At 60.0% G+C, this 18329-nt stretch overlaps 2 protein-coding genes across 8 annotated transcripts in view; both read right to left on the reverse strand.

Moving 5' to 3' along the window:
- EHMT1 (euchromatic histone lysine methyltransferase 1) overlaps window positions 1-816 on the reverse strand; it is a 106709-nt gene extending 105893 nt beyond the window's left edge. For 5 of the 7 annotated variants that reach the window (XM_055124203.1, XM_055124202.1, XM_055124205.1 and 2 more), the window contains exon 1: window positions 744-816. In XM_055124203.1, coding sequence (XP_054980178.1) covers window positions 744-806 — 63 coding nt within the window. In that variant the 5' untranslated portion in view covers window positions 807-816. The remainder of the gene's footprint in view (window positions 1-743) is intronic. The other 2 variants (XM_055124201.1, XM_055124206.1) reach the window with 2 other exon arrangements.
- A 3138-nt stretch (window positions 817-3954) lies between these two features.
- On the reverse strand, window positions 3955-9440 carry ARRDC1 (arrestin domain containing 1). The gene is made up of 8 exons (XM_055140070.1): window positions 9266-9440; window positions 6005-6115; window positions 5598-5648; window positions 5356-5510; window positions 5057-5239; window positions 4799-4975; window positions 4304-4733; window positions 3955-4225 (listed from the first exon to the last, which is right to left on the reverse strand). The coding sequence occupies exons 1-8, from the start codon at window positions 9381-9383 to the stop codon at window positions 4161-4163; spliced, it is 1290 nt and encodes a 429-aa protein (XP_054996045.1). The 5' UTR covers window positions 9384-9440; the 3' UTR covers window positions 3955-4160.
- Window positions 9441-18329: the final 8889 nt, after the last annotated feature.

Here is an 18329-nt window from a genome sequence, read left to right on the forward strand (position 1 = left end):
CGGAAGAGCAGAGGCCGCTCCCGCGAAAGACGGCGCCACCCCAACCGGGTCACCCCACCTCATCCGAACCCGCGTCCCCGTCCCGCGACGGGGGTGCGAGGGGCCCCCCGGCCCGGCGCTGCCTGACACTGAACGGCGGAACTCTCTTTCTAGGTCAGGGGAAGAGGGAAGGGTACATAGGCGATCAGAAAAGTTTCCAGTGTCCACTTGGCCGACTTAATCGGGCGGCAGCGGCGAGCCCGGCAGCGGCGCGGAGGGCCTGGGCGGGCGCTCGGTCCCGCGCCGCCGCAGCGCGGGAGGCCCCGGGCCCCACACGTGCGCCCGCGACCCCCGCCGGGGCTGCGCGGCGGGCGGCCGGGCAGGGGCGCGCGGCCCGCAGGGTCCCGCCGCCGCGGAGGCCGCGGGGCTCGCGCGGGGCCCAGCGCCCGGCCCCGCTAACAAAGGGAGCAGGCGGGCCGCGCGGCCGCAGGGGCCGAGCGCGGAGCGGGCCGCGCGCCCGCCGCCCCCCGGCCCGGCCGCCCGCCGCCCTTTGTCTCGGCGCCCCCCGCGCCCCCGCAGAGCGCCCCGCGCCGCGCGGCCCGCACGCCTGAGGCGCGGCCCGGCGGGCCTGAGGCGCGCGCGGGGCGGGGAGGCGCGGCCCGGCCGCTACCCGCCGCCCCCGCCGCCGCCGCCGCGCCCGCCTCCCCCGCGCCCCGCGCCAGCGCCCCCCGCGCCCGCCGCCCGCGCCGCCGCCCGCTCCTCACCTCGGCGTCGGCGGCGGCCATGGCCCGGGCCCGCAGCGTGGCCCCGCCCCTCCCGCGCGCCATCGCCCCGCCCGCGCCTCGCGGCCCCGCCGGGCGGGGCGGCCGCGCCACTGCGCCTGCGCCCGTGCCCGCGCCTGCGCCCCGCGCGCCGCGCCGCGCCGCGCTCGCTTCCGGCCGCGCGCCGCCGCGCCTGCGCCCCGCGCGCTCGCTTCCGGCCGCGCGCCACTGCGCCTGCGCCCGCGGCCGCGCCTGCGCTCGGCGGCGGCCGCCGGAACCGGGAGGCGGCCGGGGGCCCGCGACCCCGGCTTCTGAGGCCGGACACTCCTCCCGCAGGCGGTGCCCGGGCGGGCGAGGCGGCCGGAAGGCACCCTGCAGGAAGGAACGCCCGGCGCGGGCAGGGCGGGGCTGGGGGAGGCGGCCCGGCCAGGCCAACTGCCCACCGGCCTCTGCCGCCCGTTTCCCGCGGCCCACCTGGACCCCGGCCTCTGCGCGGAGGAGAGCATGGGTGAAAGGCAGGTTCTCGGCCGGCCTTCACAGCACGGAGGAGGCACTGAGCTAGCCCAGAAGGCTGACCTCGGGGAGCGGACCGCTGGGCACCGAGGGCCAGAGACGCCCACGTTTCCCTGGGCGGCGGAGCCCGGAGAGCGTTCGCTCTCCTCCACGCCTCCCTCCGAGGAGCCTGAACCCTGCCCCGAACTGCTTCTACCTCAACAGCTGTAGCGAGGGGTTCATACCGGCGATACTCAGGTTACTCCTGGCGGTGCTCAGGGGACTATGGGACACCGGGGTCGAACCCGGGTCGACAGCGTGCAAGGCAAACGCCCTCCCCGCTGTGCTACCGCTCCAGCACCCCTTCGGAGCCACTTTGAGGGAAAGGAAACTCCCCTTTCTACTTTTGGCTTGGGGTGGTTTTTTTGGAGGGGGTCACATCCGGCTGTGCTAAAGCCTTACTCCTGGCTCTGCTCTCAGGGATGGCATCTGGCAGTGTTGGGTTTTTTTTTTTTGGGGGGGGGGTTGTTTTGTTTTTGCTTTTTGGGTCACACCTGGCGATGCACAGGGGTTACTCCTGGCTCATGCACTCAGGACTTGCTCCCGGCGGTGCTCGGGGAACCATATGGGATGCTGGAATCAAACCCGGTCGGCCCCGTGGAGGCAGACCCCCTCCCCGCTGTACTATCACTCCAGCCCACTTCTGGCAGTGTTCAGGGAACCATATGGGGTGCTGGAGACACAACACAGGCCGGCCACATTCAAGGCAAGTGCCCTCCTGCTGTACTATTGCTCCAGCCAGCCCCCCTCTAAAGGGAATGCTGCGTGCCCCTCCCTAAAAGTGTTCAGTGTGGTGGGGGATGTGTTGGGAGCAAGGGGGCACTCAGAGAGGTGCTGGGGGACTGGGGTGTTAGGGATGGAATCAGGATCTTGCACCCTCTTTCCCACCCTGGGCCTGAGCATTGAACTGCCCAGCCTACCCAACTCCAAGCGGCCCCAGGGCCCCCTAAGCACTACCTGGGAAAACTACAAAAAAGTACTGTGCCCTCCAGTTTCCTTGACTGAGGTTGCCCATACCCACAACCTTAGCACGTTGCCTATTTCCCCCCTAGAATGGGCTCCAGGTAAGAAGCTTGGTACGGCAAACAGGTAAGGCAACATGCCCAGCCCAGGGTTGATTCCCAGCACCATATGTGGTCCTTGAGCACTGCCAGAATCAACCCTGAGCATAACTCAGTATGCGCCACCACCACCACCAAAAAAATAAATAAAAGTACCAGTCAGGAGGTTTGTTTTGTGTACCCAAGGGCTCAGCAGTGCTTGGCATGCAGGAGGCAAATATTTGTTGAACAGGCAAGTGGAGAAAAGGGCGAGGGGTGGGGGTTACTCAAGACCACTGCAGCCCCTGGGGCATGCTCAAGGCCCCAGGTTCCATCTTTGGCACAGCAGCACCCCCCCACACACACACACACACACACACTGGCTTATTCAAAACAGCAGGCCTACTTGTGTCAGCCTGACCTATCCCCCACCTGCATTCTATGTAGCAGACCAGGAGGGATTCTCTTCGTCTCCCTGGCCCTCCGCCCCCCATGTCCCAGATGGAGATTGGGCTCTTCAGCTAGATGCCATAGCCCTTGGTTCTGGTATCCCTCCTCTGGACCCTAATGGTGGACACACTTCCAGCTCCCCTCCCCGGGCCAGGGGAGAGCTGCAGCATGGGCTTGGCATGGCCCATCCCTGGTAACCTTATGAGAGACCCCTGGGCACTGAGCCAGGAGTAGCTCCTGACACCCTTGAGTGTGGCCTCAAACTCACTTTCCAGTTAGGGTGTGGGCAGTGAGCTGGGAGAACAGCTCCCTCAGCCCCTCAATGCCGGTGGGTGGGGGCAGGGCTTGGAGGCCCCCTCAGTCTAATGGGCCACTTGCCAACGACCACCCCTCCCCCAGTATTTTTGGGTGGGTTGTTTTTTTTTTTTAATTTTTATTTATTTATTTATTTATTTATTTTTTGCTTTTTTGGGGTCACACCCAGCAATGCACAGGAATTACCCCTGGCAGTGCTTGGGGGACCATATGGGATGCCGGGGATCGAACCTGGGTCGGCCGCGTGCAAGGCAAACGCCCTACCCGCTGTGCTATCGCTCCGGCCCCTGGGTGGGGTTTTTTGTCTTTATTTTTGGGGTTTGAGGGCCGCCCTGGTGGTGCTCCGAGATCACTTCCTGCTGGGGCTCCGGAGATATCTCTGTAGTGCTGTAGATCAAACCTAGGTCAGCCAAATACAGGGCAAACACCTCAGTGACACAGCTCCTTCACCTGCAACCTCCCCCCCACAGCTGGGGAGCTTCTGGACAAGGTGGGGGTGTGGCTGTGAGTGGGCTTCTCCCTGATACCTGGGTGGGTATCTGCAGAAGGGCCAGGGCCAATGCAGGCTTTACTTACAACAGCGGTCTCGAATCCCAGTAAAAAAATCTGTTTTTTGTTTTTGTTTCTGGGCCACCACGACCTGGTGAGGCTCAGGGGACCATAAGAGGGGCCTGGTATCCATCTCAAGTCAGCCATGCGCGAGGCAAGAACCCTACCCACTGTATTATCTCTGGCCCCAATTCCAGTAAGGATCTTTACACCAAAGGTCACACATACCAGTTTGACTCAGGAGTGCCCCATCCCCACACGGAACCCCAGAGCAGCAGAAAAAGCCCACCAGGACCCAGTGCTATAAATGAACATTTTATTTACATGCGTGTCTTCAGCCCTGGGGTGGGCGGCAACACCCGAAGCTGCAGTGGCCAGTCTGACCATGGCGCAGACCAGGCACGCTGGGCAGCAGAGGGTCCTGGCTGGGCTGGGCCGTACTAGAGCCAAGGCACGAGGCCCCGGGAGCCAAGGTCCCAGGGCAGAGGTCAGCCCGAGCAGAAGGCAGCTGGGGTCAGCTTCGGGGGGTCGGGCCAGGGCTGGTGCGGCCACAGCTCTGCTCATATGAAGGCGGGGCCTCTGCAGGGAGAGAACTAGGTCCTGAGGGGGCTTGGGGCAAGGCCCCCCCGGCCCCCCACCTCCCCACTCCCCACTCACCATAGGGGCAGCCCCAGGAGCTGTACTCAGGAGGGAGGATCAAGGTACTGGTGGTGAGAACAGGCCCCCCAGAACCCTCTGCAAAGTAGGGCACAGTGGCACCTGTGGAGATGCACAAAGGAGGGAGCAGCGGGTGGGGGGCAGGGCTGCCAACCTGAGGATGAGGCTCAGGGGCCCCAGGTACAGAGCAGAAGGCCACCACCGGCCTCTGCTGCTGGGAGTGGCTCTTAGTGGAGAGGGAGACAGGGCCGGGGCACAGGGCCCCCGAGGCTTCCACCTCAGCCTCCTCATCGGGTGGCGCTGAGGGCACCACAGGGGCGCCAGGAAGCAGCGCCAGGCCGGGCTGCGGACTCAGCGGGGCATGGTTCACCGCAATGTTACCGATGAAGACAGGAAGGGTCACCGAGGCTTCCGGCACCTTCAGTGAGACCTGGGGAGGGGAGGCAGTGAGGGGCTGAGCCCCTCCCACCCCCCCAGTCCCGCCCCACCCCGCACCTGTAGGTAGTAGTCCACGTGGATGAGGCTGCAGCCCGGCAGGCCTGACTGAGGCAGGGCAGGCACCAGGATCTGCTCCTGCCACTGCGCCCGGCCCCAGGCCTTCACTCCCATGCCCTCCACCTCCGCGATGGTCCTCACATCATAGATCCAGCGCTTGGCCTTATAGGATACTTTCTGGGAAAGGGCCAGCAGTGAGTCTGGGGGCTGGGGGTGTCACCCAGCCCCCTCCAGCCCCAGAGGCAGAGGGGTGCTGACCTGCAGCAGGCTGGCCACCACGGGGCTGGTGTCCTTGCCCGACTGGTTTTCGATGTCTGCCTGCAGCCGCAGTACCTGCCCTACCACGTAGCCACGGAGGTCGGTGCTGGCAGTGAGGCCCACGCTGCCCGTCCTCACCAGCTTGTAGGAGAACTTCTTGCTGGTGGAGGCCACATTGGGTTGCTGCGGGGCAGAGAGGACGGGGACTGGCCAGAGTGAGCAGGCTGGGCCCCAGAGCCCAGCACCACAGCTGCAGCTCCAGGCCCAGCTGGGCCCACCTGCCAGGGGCCCGTCCTCACCTCAATGTCAGGGATGCTATTGAGGTTCAGGGGGCTGAGTACATAGAACACGAGGCTGCACTGGTGGTCCTTGGAGAAACGGGGTGTGTCGATGGTGGCGCGCACCTGGTGGATGATCTTCCCAAAAGGGCCCTCAAAGGACGTGGGCACTGTGGCTGGAGAGGGCAGGCGCTGGCACCAGGGTCGGGCCGCCTACCCACCACCCCACAGCCCAAGCACAGGCCTGGCTGGGCAGAGCTCACCAGGAAGCAGGAACTGGAAGGGGAAGCTGTGCTCTCCGGCAGGCAGGCTCCCTGCAGACAAGCACAGGAGCAGCTGCTGCGGGGTGGGGGGTGACCCTCTGAACCCAGCCACCAGAAGAGGGGCCCTTACGAGACAGCCGCTTCCCAGGGGAGGGTGGGAAGGAGCCCAACAGGCCCCTCCACCCCTGTCTGAAACAGGCAGTACGGGAGGTGTGGTAAGGGGTGGCGGGGGCACAGGCCAGGGGGATGGGGGTACGTACAGGAGGGGGTGGGGTACGGGATCCAGAAGTGGTGGAAATGCAGGCTCCGTGGGGCGGAGAGGGGACACAGGGGCAGGAGGCAGGCAGGGCTGCCTGGGATTGTGCTCGAGCAGGAGAAAGAGGGGGAAGCTGAGACGTGGGACTCACCCTTGTCAGCCAGCGCCAACGAGCTGCTCACGTAGCCCTCCTCTGCCACCCAGGCCGTGTCATGGGGCTTGCTGGACACCCTGCAGCAACTCGTGCAGGTCACTCGGATGGCTGCAAGGGGGGCAGTGTGAGTCCCTGGGAAAGCCCCTAGAGTCCCCTGCCCTGGGCCCCCACGCCCACCTCCCTGGCAGCTGGCAGAGGAAGTCAGGCACTGACCTCTGACCCCACCTCTGCAAGCAGGGAGGTGCCCTGCCCCTTCCTGCTCCAGGAAACTGACGGCTCCCCTCAGGCTGCAGGAATGCAGTCAGACCCGCCGAAGCAGATAAGGTGCCCGCAGCCTGGCACTCAGCAGTGGGCACAGCCCCACTCAGCAGAGGCCCCCACCTGGCCGCCCCTGTCCTGCCAGCACCGAGGTCAGTGCAGGGCAAGATGCTAGAATCCATGCAAGCCTTTCTCTGCCCACTGCTTCCCAGCCATGCCCTGCGAGAGCCAGGCCAGAGGCCGGGCACACACACTTGGGAGATACAGGCTGCCAGGAAGGCACCACCACACACCTCCTGCGGACCCCCGAGGGGCGCAGGAGAGTGGCCCGAGAGCACTGAGCGGGTGGAAAGTAGTCACTCAGAGGTGATGTGTCCACCCTCACAGGGAAGCTAGGGGACAGGCAGAGTGGGAGGCAGGCTGTCAGACGAAGGAGCTCAGGCCGTAGGGAGCAGCAGGCTGAGCCCTGCGATGGGGTCCCCTAAGACCTCCACCCTCCAGACCAGGAGCCCAGAGACACACTGTCCACAGCCTGCACGCCCCCACCCCACCCCCTGCAGCAGCTGCCGGGCACTCCCACGCCCCCCACTGCACAGCCCGGTAGCACTCACGTGCCCCTCCGCAGTGCATCCACCCCACCGGTGCGCCCTGCGGGGACAGACTGAGGGGGCCGCCATCAGCAGGCCCAGCAGTGTGCAGAGTACAGGGTGAACTGGGGGTATCCGCGCTTGGAAATCACCAGAGAACAATCGTGGCAGGACCATGGTCCAGAGGCCCTGAACGTCCTGGGAGGCCAGCAGCCTTCTCCCTTTGCCACCTCACCTCGCTCACCCACTTCCCAGGCTGGTCCCCAAGCCTCGAGAAGAACCCAGACCACAACCTGGGGCAGAGTGGCCGTTGCCAGCCTTCCTCTGAAGCCCTGTCCTGCCTCCTGAGCTGAGAGGAGAATGTGCCCCAGCCCCACCAGGCAAGGCACTAATGGGCCCTTCCCCTGGGGGTGTGGCAGGTGACAGTCACATTGAATCAGGGGGGCACAAAGCCAGGGACCAGCTCCCACAGCCTTCTGCGCACCAGGCCACTTCAACTGCCACCAGCCGCGGGATACCTCAGTCATCTGTGCACCACCCACCCCAGGTACACCCACCCTGGGTACACCCCCAGTCCTGGGTACATGCCCCACCCCCAGTCCTGGGTACACCCCCATCCTGATTACCCTATGACTCCAGGTACACCCCCAGTCTGGGAACCCCCAGCCTGGCTGTATACCAGGACTGGGGGTACCTGTCCTGGGGGTGTATCACCCCCCAGCCTGTGTATACCCACAGTCCCAAGTACCACCAGTGCTGGGTACATGTCCCATCCTGGGCACACCTCCACCCTTGGTATCCCCCAACCCAGGTATTACCCAGTCCCAGGTACAACCCCAGACTGTGTACACCCCCAGCCCCAGGTACACCCTCATCCTGAGTACCCCATGGAGATGCAGAAGACTGGTTGGACCCCAGAGGAACAAAAGAGCCCAGGGGCCTGGGGTGCGCTCCACGCCCACCGGAGTCCCACCCCACCACAGCCCTAGTACAGCCACATCCAACCCCCCTCCGCGAACCCCAATCCTGGGTATACCCCTAGCCCCAGGTACACACCCGACCCCAGGTACATCCCCAACCCCAGGTATATCCCCAGTCCTGGGTACAACCCCCAGCCTGTGTTTGCCCCCAGTCCCAATTACTCCCCAGTCTACACAACCCCAGCTACCCCCCAGCCCCAGGTAAATCCCCAGTCCCAAGTACCCACCCAGTCCCAGGTACCCCCCCAGCCCTATGTGACCCCCCCCAGTCCCAAGCACACCCCAGCACTGGGTAAGCCCCCAGCCCCAACAGCTTCTTGGTCCAAGCCTGGGCCAATTGATGCCTGGAGGTGCCTGGGACCACCGGGTTCGCGGGAGGCTGGAGGCAGTGCGGACGGAACCCTGTCCATCCTCTCTGGGCCAGGAGCATAAGCTCAGGCACTTGTCCTCTGGGCTTTGTGGCTCAGGGGTGTACGTTGTGCAGGATGTCAGTGCACCATGCCATACCATACCCAGAGCCCAGTGTGCCAGTAAAGCTTCCCATTTTTTCTTTTATTGACTGAATTTTGGTTTGGGGGTTATGCCCAGTGGTGCTTAAGGGTGACTCCTGACTGTACTCAGAAATCCCCGGGCAAGGTGCAGCACCCTGCTGTTACTGACCGGGCCCCAAAGCTCTCCCATTTTTCAGCCAGTAGGCCTCCAGTTTGTTTTTGTTTTCGAGGCCACACCCGCTGGTGCTGGGGGGCTACTCACAGCACAGGCTTTGGAAAAAATGGGGGGGCTGGCCATATGGGTTAAAAAGGGCACCCACAAGCCCGGAATCCCACAGAGATGCAGAAGGCTGGCTGGACCCCAGAGGAACAAAAGAGCCAAGGGGCCTGAGGTGCGCTCCCCGCCCACCGGAGTCCCACCCCACCACGGCCCTGGTACAGCCACACCCAACCCCCCTCCGCGAACCCCAAACTTCAGCTGGTAAAACAAGAAAGGGGCGGGGAGGCGGTCAGACAAGTTCAAATGGCTGTGGGCACGACTGGGGGCGACGTGCGTGACCTGTCCAGGACACGGCTGGCTGCCCCGCGGGGGAGAGGGCGGCGGTTTCCGCAAGGCCCACGGCCGGCTCCCGCAGCGCCGCGAGCCCTCACGGGACCCCCACCCGCGCCGGCGTGCGAGCGGAGCGGCCGGCACCCGGGCGCCGCGGGCAGGAAGCGACCCCCCGCCCGAGCCGCGGCCCCGCTGCGGCCCCGCTGCGGACACGGTCGCCGGGCGCCGCGCCGGCAGGTGCGCGGCGCTACGGGGCGCGAGCCCCGGGAGGGTGGGCGCGTCCTGGCGCCCGCGAGGGGCCTCGGAGGGGCCGGCCCGGCCACGGGGCGGAAGGCCCCGCCCGGCCCGGCCCGCCCGGCCCGCCCGGCCCGACCCGCGCGCCCCGCGCCCACCTCGGAAGGGCAGCGGCGCCCCTAGGCGCACGCGCACGGCCCCCGCCAGCGGCTCCCCGGGGCTGTACACCGCGCGGCCGTGCCTCAGGACGATCTCGAAGAGCTGCACCCGCCCCATGCCGCGCCCGAGCCGCGGGACGCGCACTGACGCCCGCAGCCCGCGGCCCGCGCCCCGCCCCGGCCGGCCCGCCCCTTCCCCCCGCCGCCCCGCCCCGCGCCCCACCTGCAGCCCGGCACCGCCCACAGCGGGACCGTATCCGGGTTCACCGGGTCTCGCATCTACGCCCCGCGCCAGCACCCCCGACCCGCACCCGCGCCCCGCACCCGCGCCCCGTGCCCCCGACCCGCACCTGCGTCCCGCGCCAGCACCCCGACCCGCACCTGCGCCCCGCACCCCCGACCCGCACCTGCGTCCCGCGCCAGCACCCCCGACCCGCACCTGCGCACCGCGCCAGCACCCCCGACCCGCTCCTGCGCACCGCGCCAACACCCCCGACCCGCCTCTTTGCCCCGCGCCAGCACCCCCGACCCGCACCTGCGCCCCACACCCCCGACCCGCACCTGCGCCCCGCACCCCCGACCCGCACCTGCGCACCGCGCCAGCACCCCCGACCCGCTCCTGCGCACCGCGCCAGCGCCCCCGACCCGCCTCTGTGCCCCGCGCCAGCACTACCGACCCGCACCTGCGCACCGCACCCCCGACCCGCACCTGCATCCCGCGCCAGCACCCCTGACCCGCACCTACGTACCGCACCCCCGACCCGCACCCGCGCCAGCACCCCCCGACCCCCGCACCTACGCCCCGCTCCCCCGTCCCGCGCCAGCACCCCCGACCCGCACCCGCGCCTGCGTCCCGCGCCAGCACCCCCAACCCGCACCTGCGCCCCCGCTCCCCCGACCCGCACCTGCACCCCGTGCCAGCACCCCTGACCCGCACCCGCGCCCCGCACCCCGCTCCCCAGACCCGCACCCGCGCCCCACGCCAGCACCCCCGACCCACACCCGCGCCCTGCGCCAGCATCCCCGACCCACACCTGCATCTCGCTCCCGCACCTGCGCCCCGTGCCCGGCTTTCCCGGACCCGCACCTGAGCCCCGCGCCAGCAGCCACTCCCCCGACCCGCACCTCTACTCCACACTTTGGGGGGAAGGCGGGCATGTGGGACGGCAGAGGTGATCTGAAAGGGGCCCCTGTAGAAAGTGTTTGGGGGACTTGGGAGACTGCAAGGAGTTGCGGGGTGGGGGGTTGGGGGGTGCTCGACCCCACGCTGCAGAACCTGATGGGGGAGTCAGGGGGCGCAGCTTGGTCCTTAGACTCGGGGCCTTTCCACCTAGCTGCCTAGCCCTGATGTTTCTGGGGACGAAAGTCTGGAAGCCCCAAACTTTCTAGGCACAAATCTGGGGAGACAGAACTGAAGACTTGATGGTATGCGGGGGTAGCAACTCAACTCAGGGTGCTAATGACTCGGAATTTACGGTTCATGATGCAGAAACCTAATCTAGCCCTTTGCAGTATCAGACTGGGAGCCGAAAGGAAGGTGAGGGTCGGAGGGGCACTTGTAAGACGCTAACCTGCCAAAATATGCAAAGGTGGGGGACTGGGCTGGACGCAGTGACTAGGCCTTGTGTGTAAGCGCTGGACCTGTCCCCAACGTTGAAGATAGGGGTGTGTGTGTGTGTGTGTGTGTGTTGCAAATGGGGACATTCTTGAGCGTCCAGTGTGTTCAGGGTACCAAGCAGTAGCCCGCAAATACAAGTGCCCACACAGAAGGCAAGTAGGAAGGGGTCAGAGTAAAGGCACTTGCCTTGCAACCAAGTTTGATCTCTTTTTTTTTTTTTTTTTTTTTTTTTGCTTTTTAGGTCACGCCTGGAGATGCACAGGGGTTACTCCTGGCTTTGCACTCAGGAATTACCCCTGGCGGTGTTAGGGGACCGTATGGGATGCTGGGATTCGAACCCGGGTCGGCCGAGTGCAAGGCAAACGCCCTACCTGCTGTGCTATTGCTCCAGCCCCCCAAGTTTGATCTCTGAGCCCACCAGGAGTAAACCCTGAGTACTGCCAGGTGTAACCCAAAACAAACAACAACAACAAAAGGGCAGAAGAGAGAGGGAGGGAAGAAGGGACAGTAGGAGAGAGGGAGAAAGGGAAGAAAGAGACAGAGTAAGGGAAGGAAGAGACAGGGAGAAACAGGAAAGGTAGAAGGAGAGTGAGGGAAGGAAGGAGAGAGGCAGAGAGGGAAGGAGAGAAGGAGGGAGAAAGAGGGAGGGAGAATGTTTCCCATTGTTACCCTGCCACCTCAGACTTCTTCCCTCTGACCATCCCTTCCTCTTTGCTCAGCTTTCCAGGAGCAGAGTGAGTAATTGGCACAGCCTAAAGGTGGTGCCCACCTGCTCACCTACCCTCTGGCGGACCGTCTCTTCTCTGCTCTGCCTCCTGTCCTCAACAGAGCACCCACAGTATCCACAGGTGGGTGTCTACATGGCAGATCCCTAGATTCTTTCTTTCTTCTTATTTTTTGGGGGGCCACATCCGGTGCTGCTTAGGGGTTACTCCTGACTCTGTGCTCAGGACTCACTCTTGGCGGTACTCCAGGGACCATATGGGATGCCAGGGATAGGAACTGGGTCATCCATGTGCAAGGCAAATGCCCTACCGTCTGTGCTCTCACTCCTGCACAGTCCCTAGATTCTTGAGTCATCCGACTTCTGGTCAGTCTCTCTGGACCCTGTCCAGAACTTGAAGTGACTTCATGACCCACAGACCTTCCAAATGTCCCATACATGGCCAGAGAGACAGAACAGCAGAGAAAGAGCTTGCCTTACATATGGCTGACCTGAGTTCAACCCCAGCCACCCCATAGGAGTCAGCCTCGAGTGCAGGGCCAGGCATCAGTCCTGAGCACCTCTGAGTGAATCCCACAAACAGATAAAACCAGAAATGGTTTCAGGGTTCAGGAAGATGGCTCAGCAGATAGGATGTGTGCTTTGCACGTGGGTGACCCAGGTTCCATTCCCATCATCTTATGCATTAACTAGACCTGAAGTACTGTGCAGGTGTGGCCCCTGAGCACTGTAGGGGGTAGTACAAAGACAGAAATTAAAAAAAAATTAAGAAAACATGGGCCAAAACAGTAACCAGGTGAGTAAGGCATTAGCCTTGCAAGCAGCCAACCCAGGTTTGATCCCTGGCATCCCACATGGTTCCCCGAGTACTGATATTCCTCTTCTCAGGGCCAGGAATGGTAAACCCTGAGCATTGCCAGGTGTAGCCCAAAAGAGACAAACATCAAGAAATCAAAAGAAATGGCTTCAGGGCTAGGGACATGGGACAGAGGTAAAGCTCTGTCCTCTCACATATGGGGTTCTGGGTTCACTCCTCAAACCCACATCAAAATAGCAGAGAAAGCGAAAACAAGGCATCACAGTGATATTTGGGAAGAAGCTCTCATGGTAGACTTTCTGGAAGATTCCAAGAGGCATAGAATCCTTGGAGACACTATCTGTCATACTAAGGGTTCCTATGCACCATGAGCTAGAAACAGAGAGATGAGATAGAACAGGGGGAGGACATGCCTTGCATGCAGCTGACCTGGGTTTGATCCCCAGCACCCCATAGAGTTCCCAGAGCCCTGCCAGGAGTGATTCTCAAGCACGCAAAATGCAAAGGAAAAACGAATGCACTGGGACTGGAGCAATAGCACAACGGGTGGGGCATTTGCCTTGCATGCAGCTGACCTGGGTTTGATTCCCAGCATCCCATATGGTTCCCTGAGCATATACACCACACCGCAAGGAGTATAGCTGGATGTGACCCAAAAGGGGAAAAAAAAAAAAAGAAAACAATGAATGCACTTGAGGTCTCTGACCTGCAGCTCTAGTCTACCAAGCCCTGCCAGAAGTGATCCCTGAGCACTGCTAGGTTTGGCCAAAAAGCAAACAAATAAAACAGACCATATTGCCTGGGCCATGCTAGACACATGTGGAATGTTAAGAATTTGAATTTGTGACTGTATGCTTTCTTTTTTTTTTTTTTTTGCTTTATGGGTAACACCTGGCAATGCAGAGGGGTTGCTCCTGGCTCTGCACTCAGGAATCACCCCTGATGGTGCTCAGAGGACCATATAGGATGCTGGGGATCGAACCCCGGGTCAGCCGCGCACAAGGCAAACACCCTACCTGCTGTACTATTGCTCCAGCCCTGTGACTGTATGCTTTCAAGACAGGTGTTCCAGGACACCAGGAAAAGTGTTCTTTGGTGGTGGTTCTGGTAGTGGTGGTGGTTCTGGTGTGTGTGTGTGTCTGTGTGTGTGTGTCTGTGTGTCTGTGTGTGTGCGCGCGCGCGTGTGTGCACACCATTACCCAGCTGTGTTCAGGGCTTCCTCCTGGCTCTCTGCTCAAGGATCATTCTTGGTGGGGCAGGAGGAGCCATATAAGGTGCCTGGTATTGAACTGGGGTCAACTGTATTCAAGGCAAGTATCCTACCTCTGTACCCTGTATTATCTTTCTTTTTTTAATTAAAATTTTTATTAAGTATATACATACACACATTTGACAAATGCAGCATCATATTATTCATCTAGATGTGGAGAATAAATACAGTAATGTTTTACAGGGGCGAAGAGATTGCTCAGGGGTTGAGTGCAAGGCTTGCATGTAGAAGGCAGGGGTTGAGTGCAAGGCTTGCATGTAGAAGGCAAGGGCTCAAACCTGGCACCACATTGTTCTCAGAGCACAGAGTCAGGAGTTACCGTCAGGTGTTATCTTTGTGGCTCTAGGCCACTGTTCAACTTTTTGTGCCTGGTATCAAATGGTACCTGTTCTGCATGCAGATCCATCCCCAGCAGTTCCAACCAGGCAGAGTGCAGGAGACCCTTAGTACTCAACTTTTTTTTAGAGTGAGGACAGGGGCCTCACTCAATGCTCAGGACTTACTCCTGGCTCTACACTCAGGAATCAGTCCTGGCAGGCTTGGGGGGCCATATGGGATGCCAGAGATTGACCCTGGGTCAGCTGTGTGCCCTACCCACGGTATCTCTCTCTAGCTTTGGTTCTCAACCTTTCTGCACAGGTCAATGGCACTTACTGTGCACCAGTGACTGAAGATCTCTGCTCTTGGCCAATGTGCTATTTTACCAGGCTCCAGAACTGTGGTAAATGCATGCTCATTTCTGGCTTTGCACTCGGGAATCACTCCTGACAGGTTCGGGGAACTCCATGGAGTGCTGGGGATTGAACCTGGGTGGGTTGTGTTCTAGGCAAGTGCCCTACCGCGGCATTATTTCTTCAGCCACCAAAACACAGTATTTTATGCTTGTTTTATTTTGGTTCCAGCACTTCAGACTTTTGAAGCTTGTGACCTGCCACTGGGCTACATTCTGGCTCCTGGTCACGAGGATTCACTACCCTTTGGTAGGGAGACAAAGCCTTATCTTCACTCACAGCTGGTGCCTCACAAGACCAATCTGTAGGATAACATTGGTTTATCCTTCCTGCCTTGCCACAGGGAGTTTAGGTTTATTGTGTTACTCCCATCACAGTGCTCCCATTCCTCTGTGTTTACTTGTAACCTCTTTCTTTGTGCTCTGCTTCCACAACAGGTCAATCACCTTTTCTCCTAATCAGACTCTGTTAACTTGTAAATATTACTTTTCTCTTCTCCTTAAGTCCTTTGCATAGTTAATTCAGAGCAATGTCCTTTTTGTATAGACACAGGAAGACAGTTAATACTATACTTTTGTAACTTGGGAATTACTTAACTCTGAATGATATTCACTCCTGGACATATGTTCTCTCAACTTAAGCCTCAGTTGCCCTTACTTTCTAGCACCTCAAAATGGGCCAAGTCAAGGCGCCATAATACTTAACTATAAGTTAAGAGCATGGTCATGGACAAATTCTGTCATGATCCAAAAAGTACAACTAGATAGGACCCTGCTAGGGTTAGGAAAGATTAATCTGGCCTGAGCACTGTAGTCTGAGATCCACAGCAAGGTGTGTCCAGGAGAGCCACCTTACAAGCTTAATGTATCTCTTACTGGGGGCCGGAGCGATAGCACAGCGGGTAGGGCGTTTGCCTTGCACACGGCCGACCTGGGTTCGATCCCCGGCATCCCATACGGTCCCCCAAGCACCGCCAGGAGTAATTCCTGAGTGCAAAGCCAGGAGTAACCCCTGAGCATTGCTGGGTGTGACCCAAAAAGCAAAAAAAAAAAAAGTATCTCTTACTGTTTCCATACAAAATAACTAATATTAAGAAGTAGAGGGGGTGGGGCTGGAGCGATAGCACAGCGGGTAGGGCGTTTGCCTTGCACGCGGCCGACCCGGGTTCGAATCCCAGCATCCCATATGGTCCCCTGAGCATGGCCAGGGGTGATTCCTGAGTGCAGAGCCAGGAGTAACCCCTGTGCATCGCCAGGTGTGACCCAAAAAGCAAAAAAAAAAAAAAAAAAAAAAAAAAAAAAAAAGAAGTAGAGGGGCTGGAGCAATAGCACAGCGGGTAGGGCGTTTGCCTTGCACGCGGCCGACCTGGGTTCTAATCCCAGCATCCCATATGGTCCCCTGAGCACCGCCAGGGGTAATTCCTGAGTGAAGAGCCAGGAGTAACCCCTGTGCATCGCCGGGTGTGACCCAAAAACCAAAAAAAAAAAAAAAGAAGTAGAACACCCAGAAACTGCCCCGGTACCGTGTAATCCCATCAACGGCCAATATCCAGAGACTATAAAACCAAGCTCCCGGGAGCCTAGACATCTTATAACCTAGTTCTCCTTCTCGGAGAACCTGGCAAGCTACCTAGAGTTTCCTGCCCATATGGGAGAGCCTGGCAAGCTCCCCGTGGCATATTCATATGCCTTGAAAGAGACTCCAGTGGGGCACCATTGGGAAGGACGAGTAAAGAGAGGCTTCTAAAATCTCAGGGCTAGGAGGAACGGAGACTTCCTCAGTAATGAAGAGTTACTGAGACCAATCAATAGGATGATGGTGATCATGATGAAGAAGAAGTAGAATTAAGGGGCCGAGTGATAGTACAGCAGGTAGGGTGTTTTCCTTGCATGCAGCAGACCCGGGTTCAATCCCCGGCACCCCATATAGTGCCCCCAGCACTGCCAGGAGTAATTCCTGAGTTCAGAGCCAGGAGTAACCCCAGAGCATCCATCGCTAGGTGTGACCCAAAAAAAACAAAACAAAAAAAAGTAGAATTAAGGTGTTAATTAAGATATTAATTAACTTGTTGGACTAAGGAAAGGAGAAACACACCCCTAAGTGTATTTTTGCCCTTGAGCTTTCATATGTTGATTGTGCTGCTGGATGGGGATGGAGTGTGGTGGCGGCTGTCCCCAATGCAGGGAGTTGGTGAGACTAGAGAGAGACCAAGGTGGGTGGGAGCGGAGAGATGAGCGAGGGAGACAGGAGGAGATGGGACCATATGTGCTGTTGGGGATCGAACTGGGTTGGGTAAGTGCAAGGCAAATGCCTGAAGTGCAGTCCTTTTTTTTTTCTTTTTGGGTCACACCTGGCAATGCACAGGGGTTACTCCTGGCTCTGCACTCAGGAACCACCCCTGGCGGTGCTCAGAGGACCATATGGGATGCTGGGAATCGAACCTGGGTTGGCCGCGTGCAGGGCAAACGCCCTAGCCGCTGTGCTATCGCTCCAGCCCCTGAAGTGCAGTCCTGTCTCTCCAGCACACCTGCTGCCATGTTTTATAGGAATTTCTCAGAGGGAACTCCTTCAAACCCAATACACATCAACCTGTTCCTGGAACCTTCTGGCAGTCCCTTGGCACCGTTTCGGAGACGAGCCCCATGCCTCTCCAACAGGCCCCTCTCCTCTCCTGGCTCTTTTTTTTTTTTTTTTTTTTTTGCTTTTTGAGTCACACCTGGCTCTGCACAGGGGTTACTCCTGGCTCTGCACTCAGGAATCACCCCTGGCAGTGCTCAGGGGACCATATGGGATGCTGGGAATAGAACCTGGGTCAGCTGTGTGCAAGGAAAACGCCCTACCCGCTGTGCTGTTGCTCCAGCCCCCTCTCCTGGCTCTTAATAAACGTGCTCCATCTTCTGTCAACAGGAAACCAACCCTCTTGGGCCAGAGAGCTGCTACAGGGGGTAGGCTGCAGGCAGCTGACTCAGGTTCAATCTCCAACACCATATATAGTCCCTGAGTGCCATGAGCCCTGAGATAGGAGTAAGTCCTGAACAAACAATAAAAGACAATTGCCAAAACCCAACCATCTCCCTTGACTGTTTCTCTCTTTTTTCTTATTATTTGGCTCTAAACACAACCTCCCCCCCACCACAACCGATCGTTCTCTTTCTGAGTTTCTTTTGCTTGCGCCAACAGTACTCAGAAGAGCCCTTCATAGCAGTCTCCAATTCTCTCTACCCTTCAAATTACCTAGTTTTGAGCCACAGCTGGTAGCACTCAGGGATCACTCCTGGTGGTGCTTAGGGGACGGGGGTCAGCCACATGCAATGTGCAAAGCAAGACCCTACCTGCTGTGCTACCACTCTGCCTCCAGCTGTCCTCTTTTCTTTGGATTTCGGATCACACCTGACAGTGCTGAGACTACTCCAGGCTCTCTGCTCAGTGGACGCCTGAAGTCTCCCCTGGCTTGTTGACTCATTTCCACCGTCTGGGACCTACCAGCAGTGTGAAGGCTGCTCCTTGCACTCCCACCCTCCTGGGGGCCCTGCATTTCCTCCCCTGGTTCTCTGCAGGCTCCTCTTCTTCGCAACACTCTTCCCCCAGAGTGGATGCCAGGACTGGCTTTTCACTGTGTTTTCTTCTATGGTGAGTTTGTCCGGTCTTTGGGCTTTAAACATAACCAGTACGCGCAGTCTGGACACCTGCCTGAACCCTGTCCCCAGCATCGGAGTGTGCTGAGGGTGGGAGGAGGAGCTCCAGGCAAGATCATTTTCTGGGTGCTTTGCAAACTTCTGGCCACCTGCCTGCTGGTGGCAGTCTCCTGGAGTCCTGTGACTTGGGAGAATGGGGAAGAAGGTAGCAGCCCTGGAGAGCGCTTCCTCCTTCGTTTACCTGCCAGTCTCCCTGAGAAAGGGTCCAA

Source organism: Sorex araneus, chromosome 1 (genome assembly GCF_027595985.1).
Source record: "Sorex araneus isolate mSorAra2 chromosome 1, mSorAra2.pri, whole genome shotgun sequence".
NCBI lineage: Eukaryota > Metazoa > Chordata > Mammalia > Eulipotyphla > Soricidae > Sorex > Sorex araneus.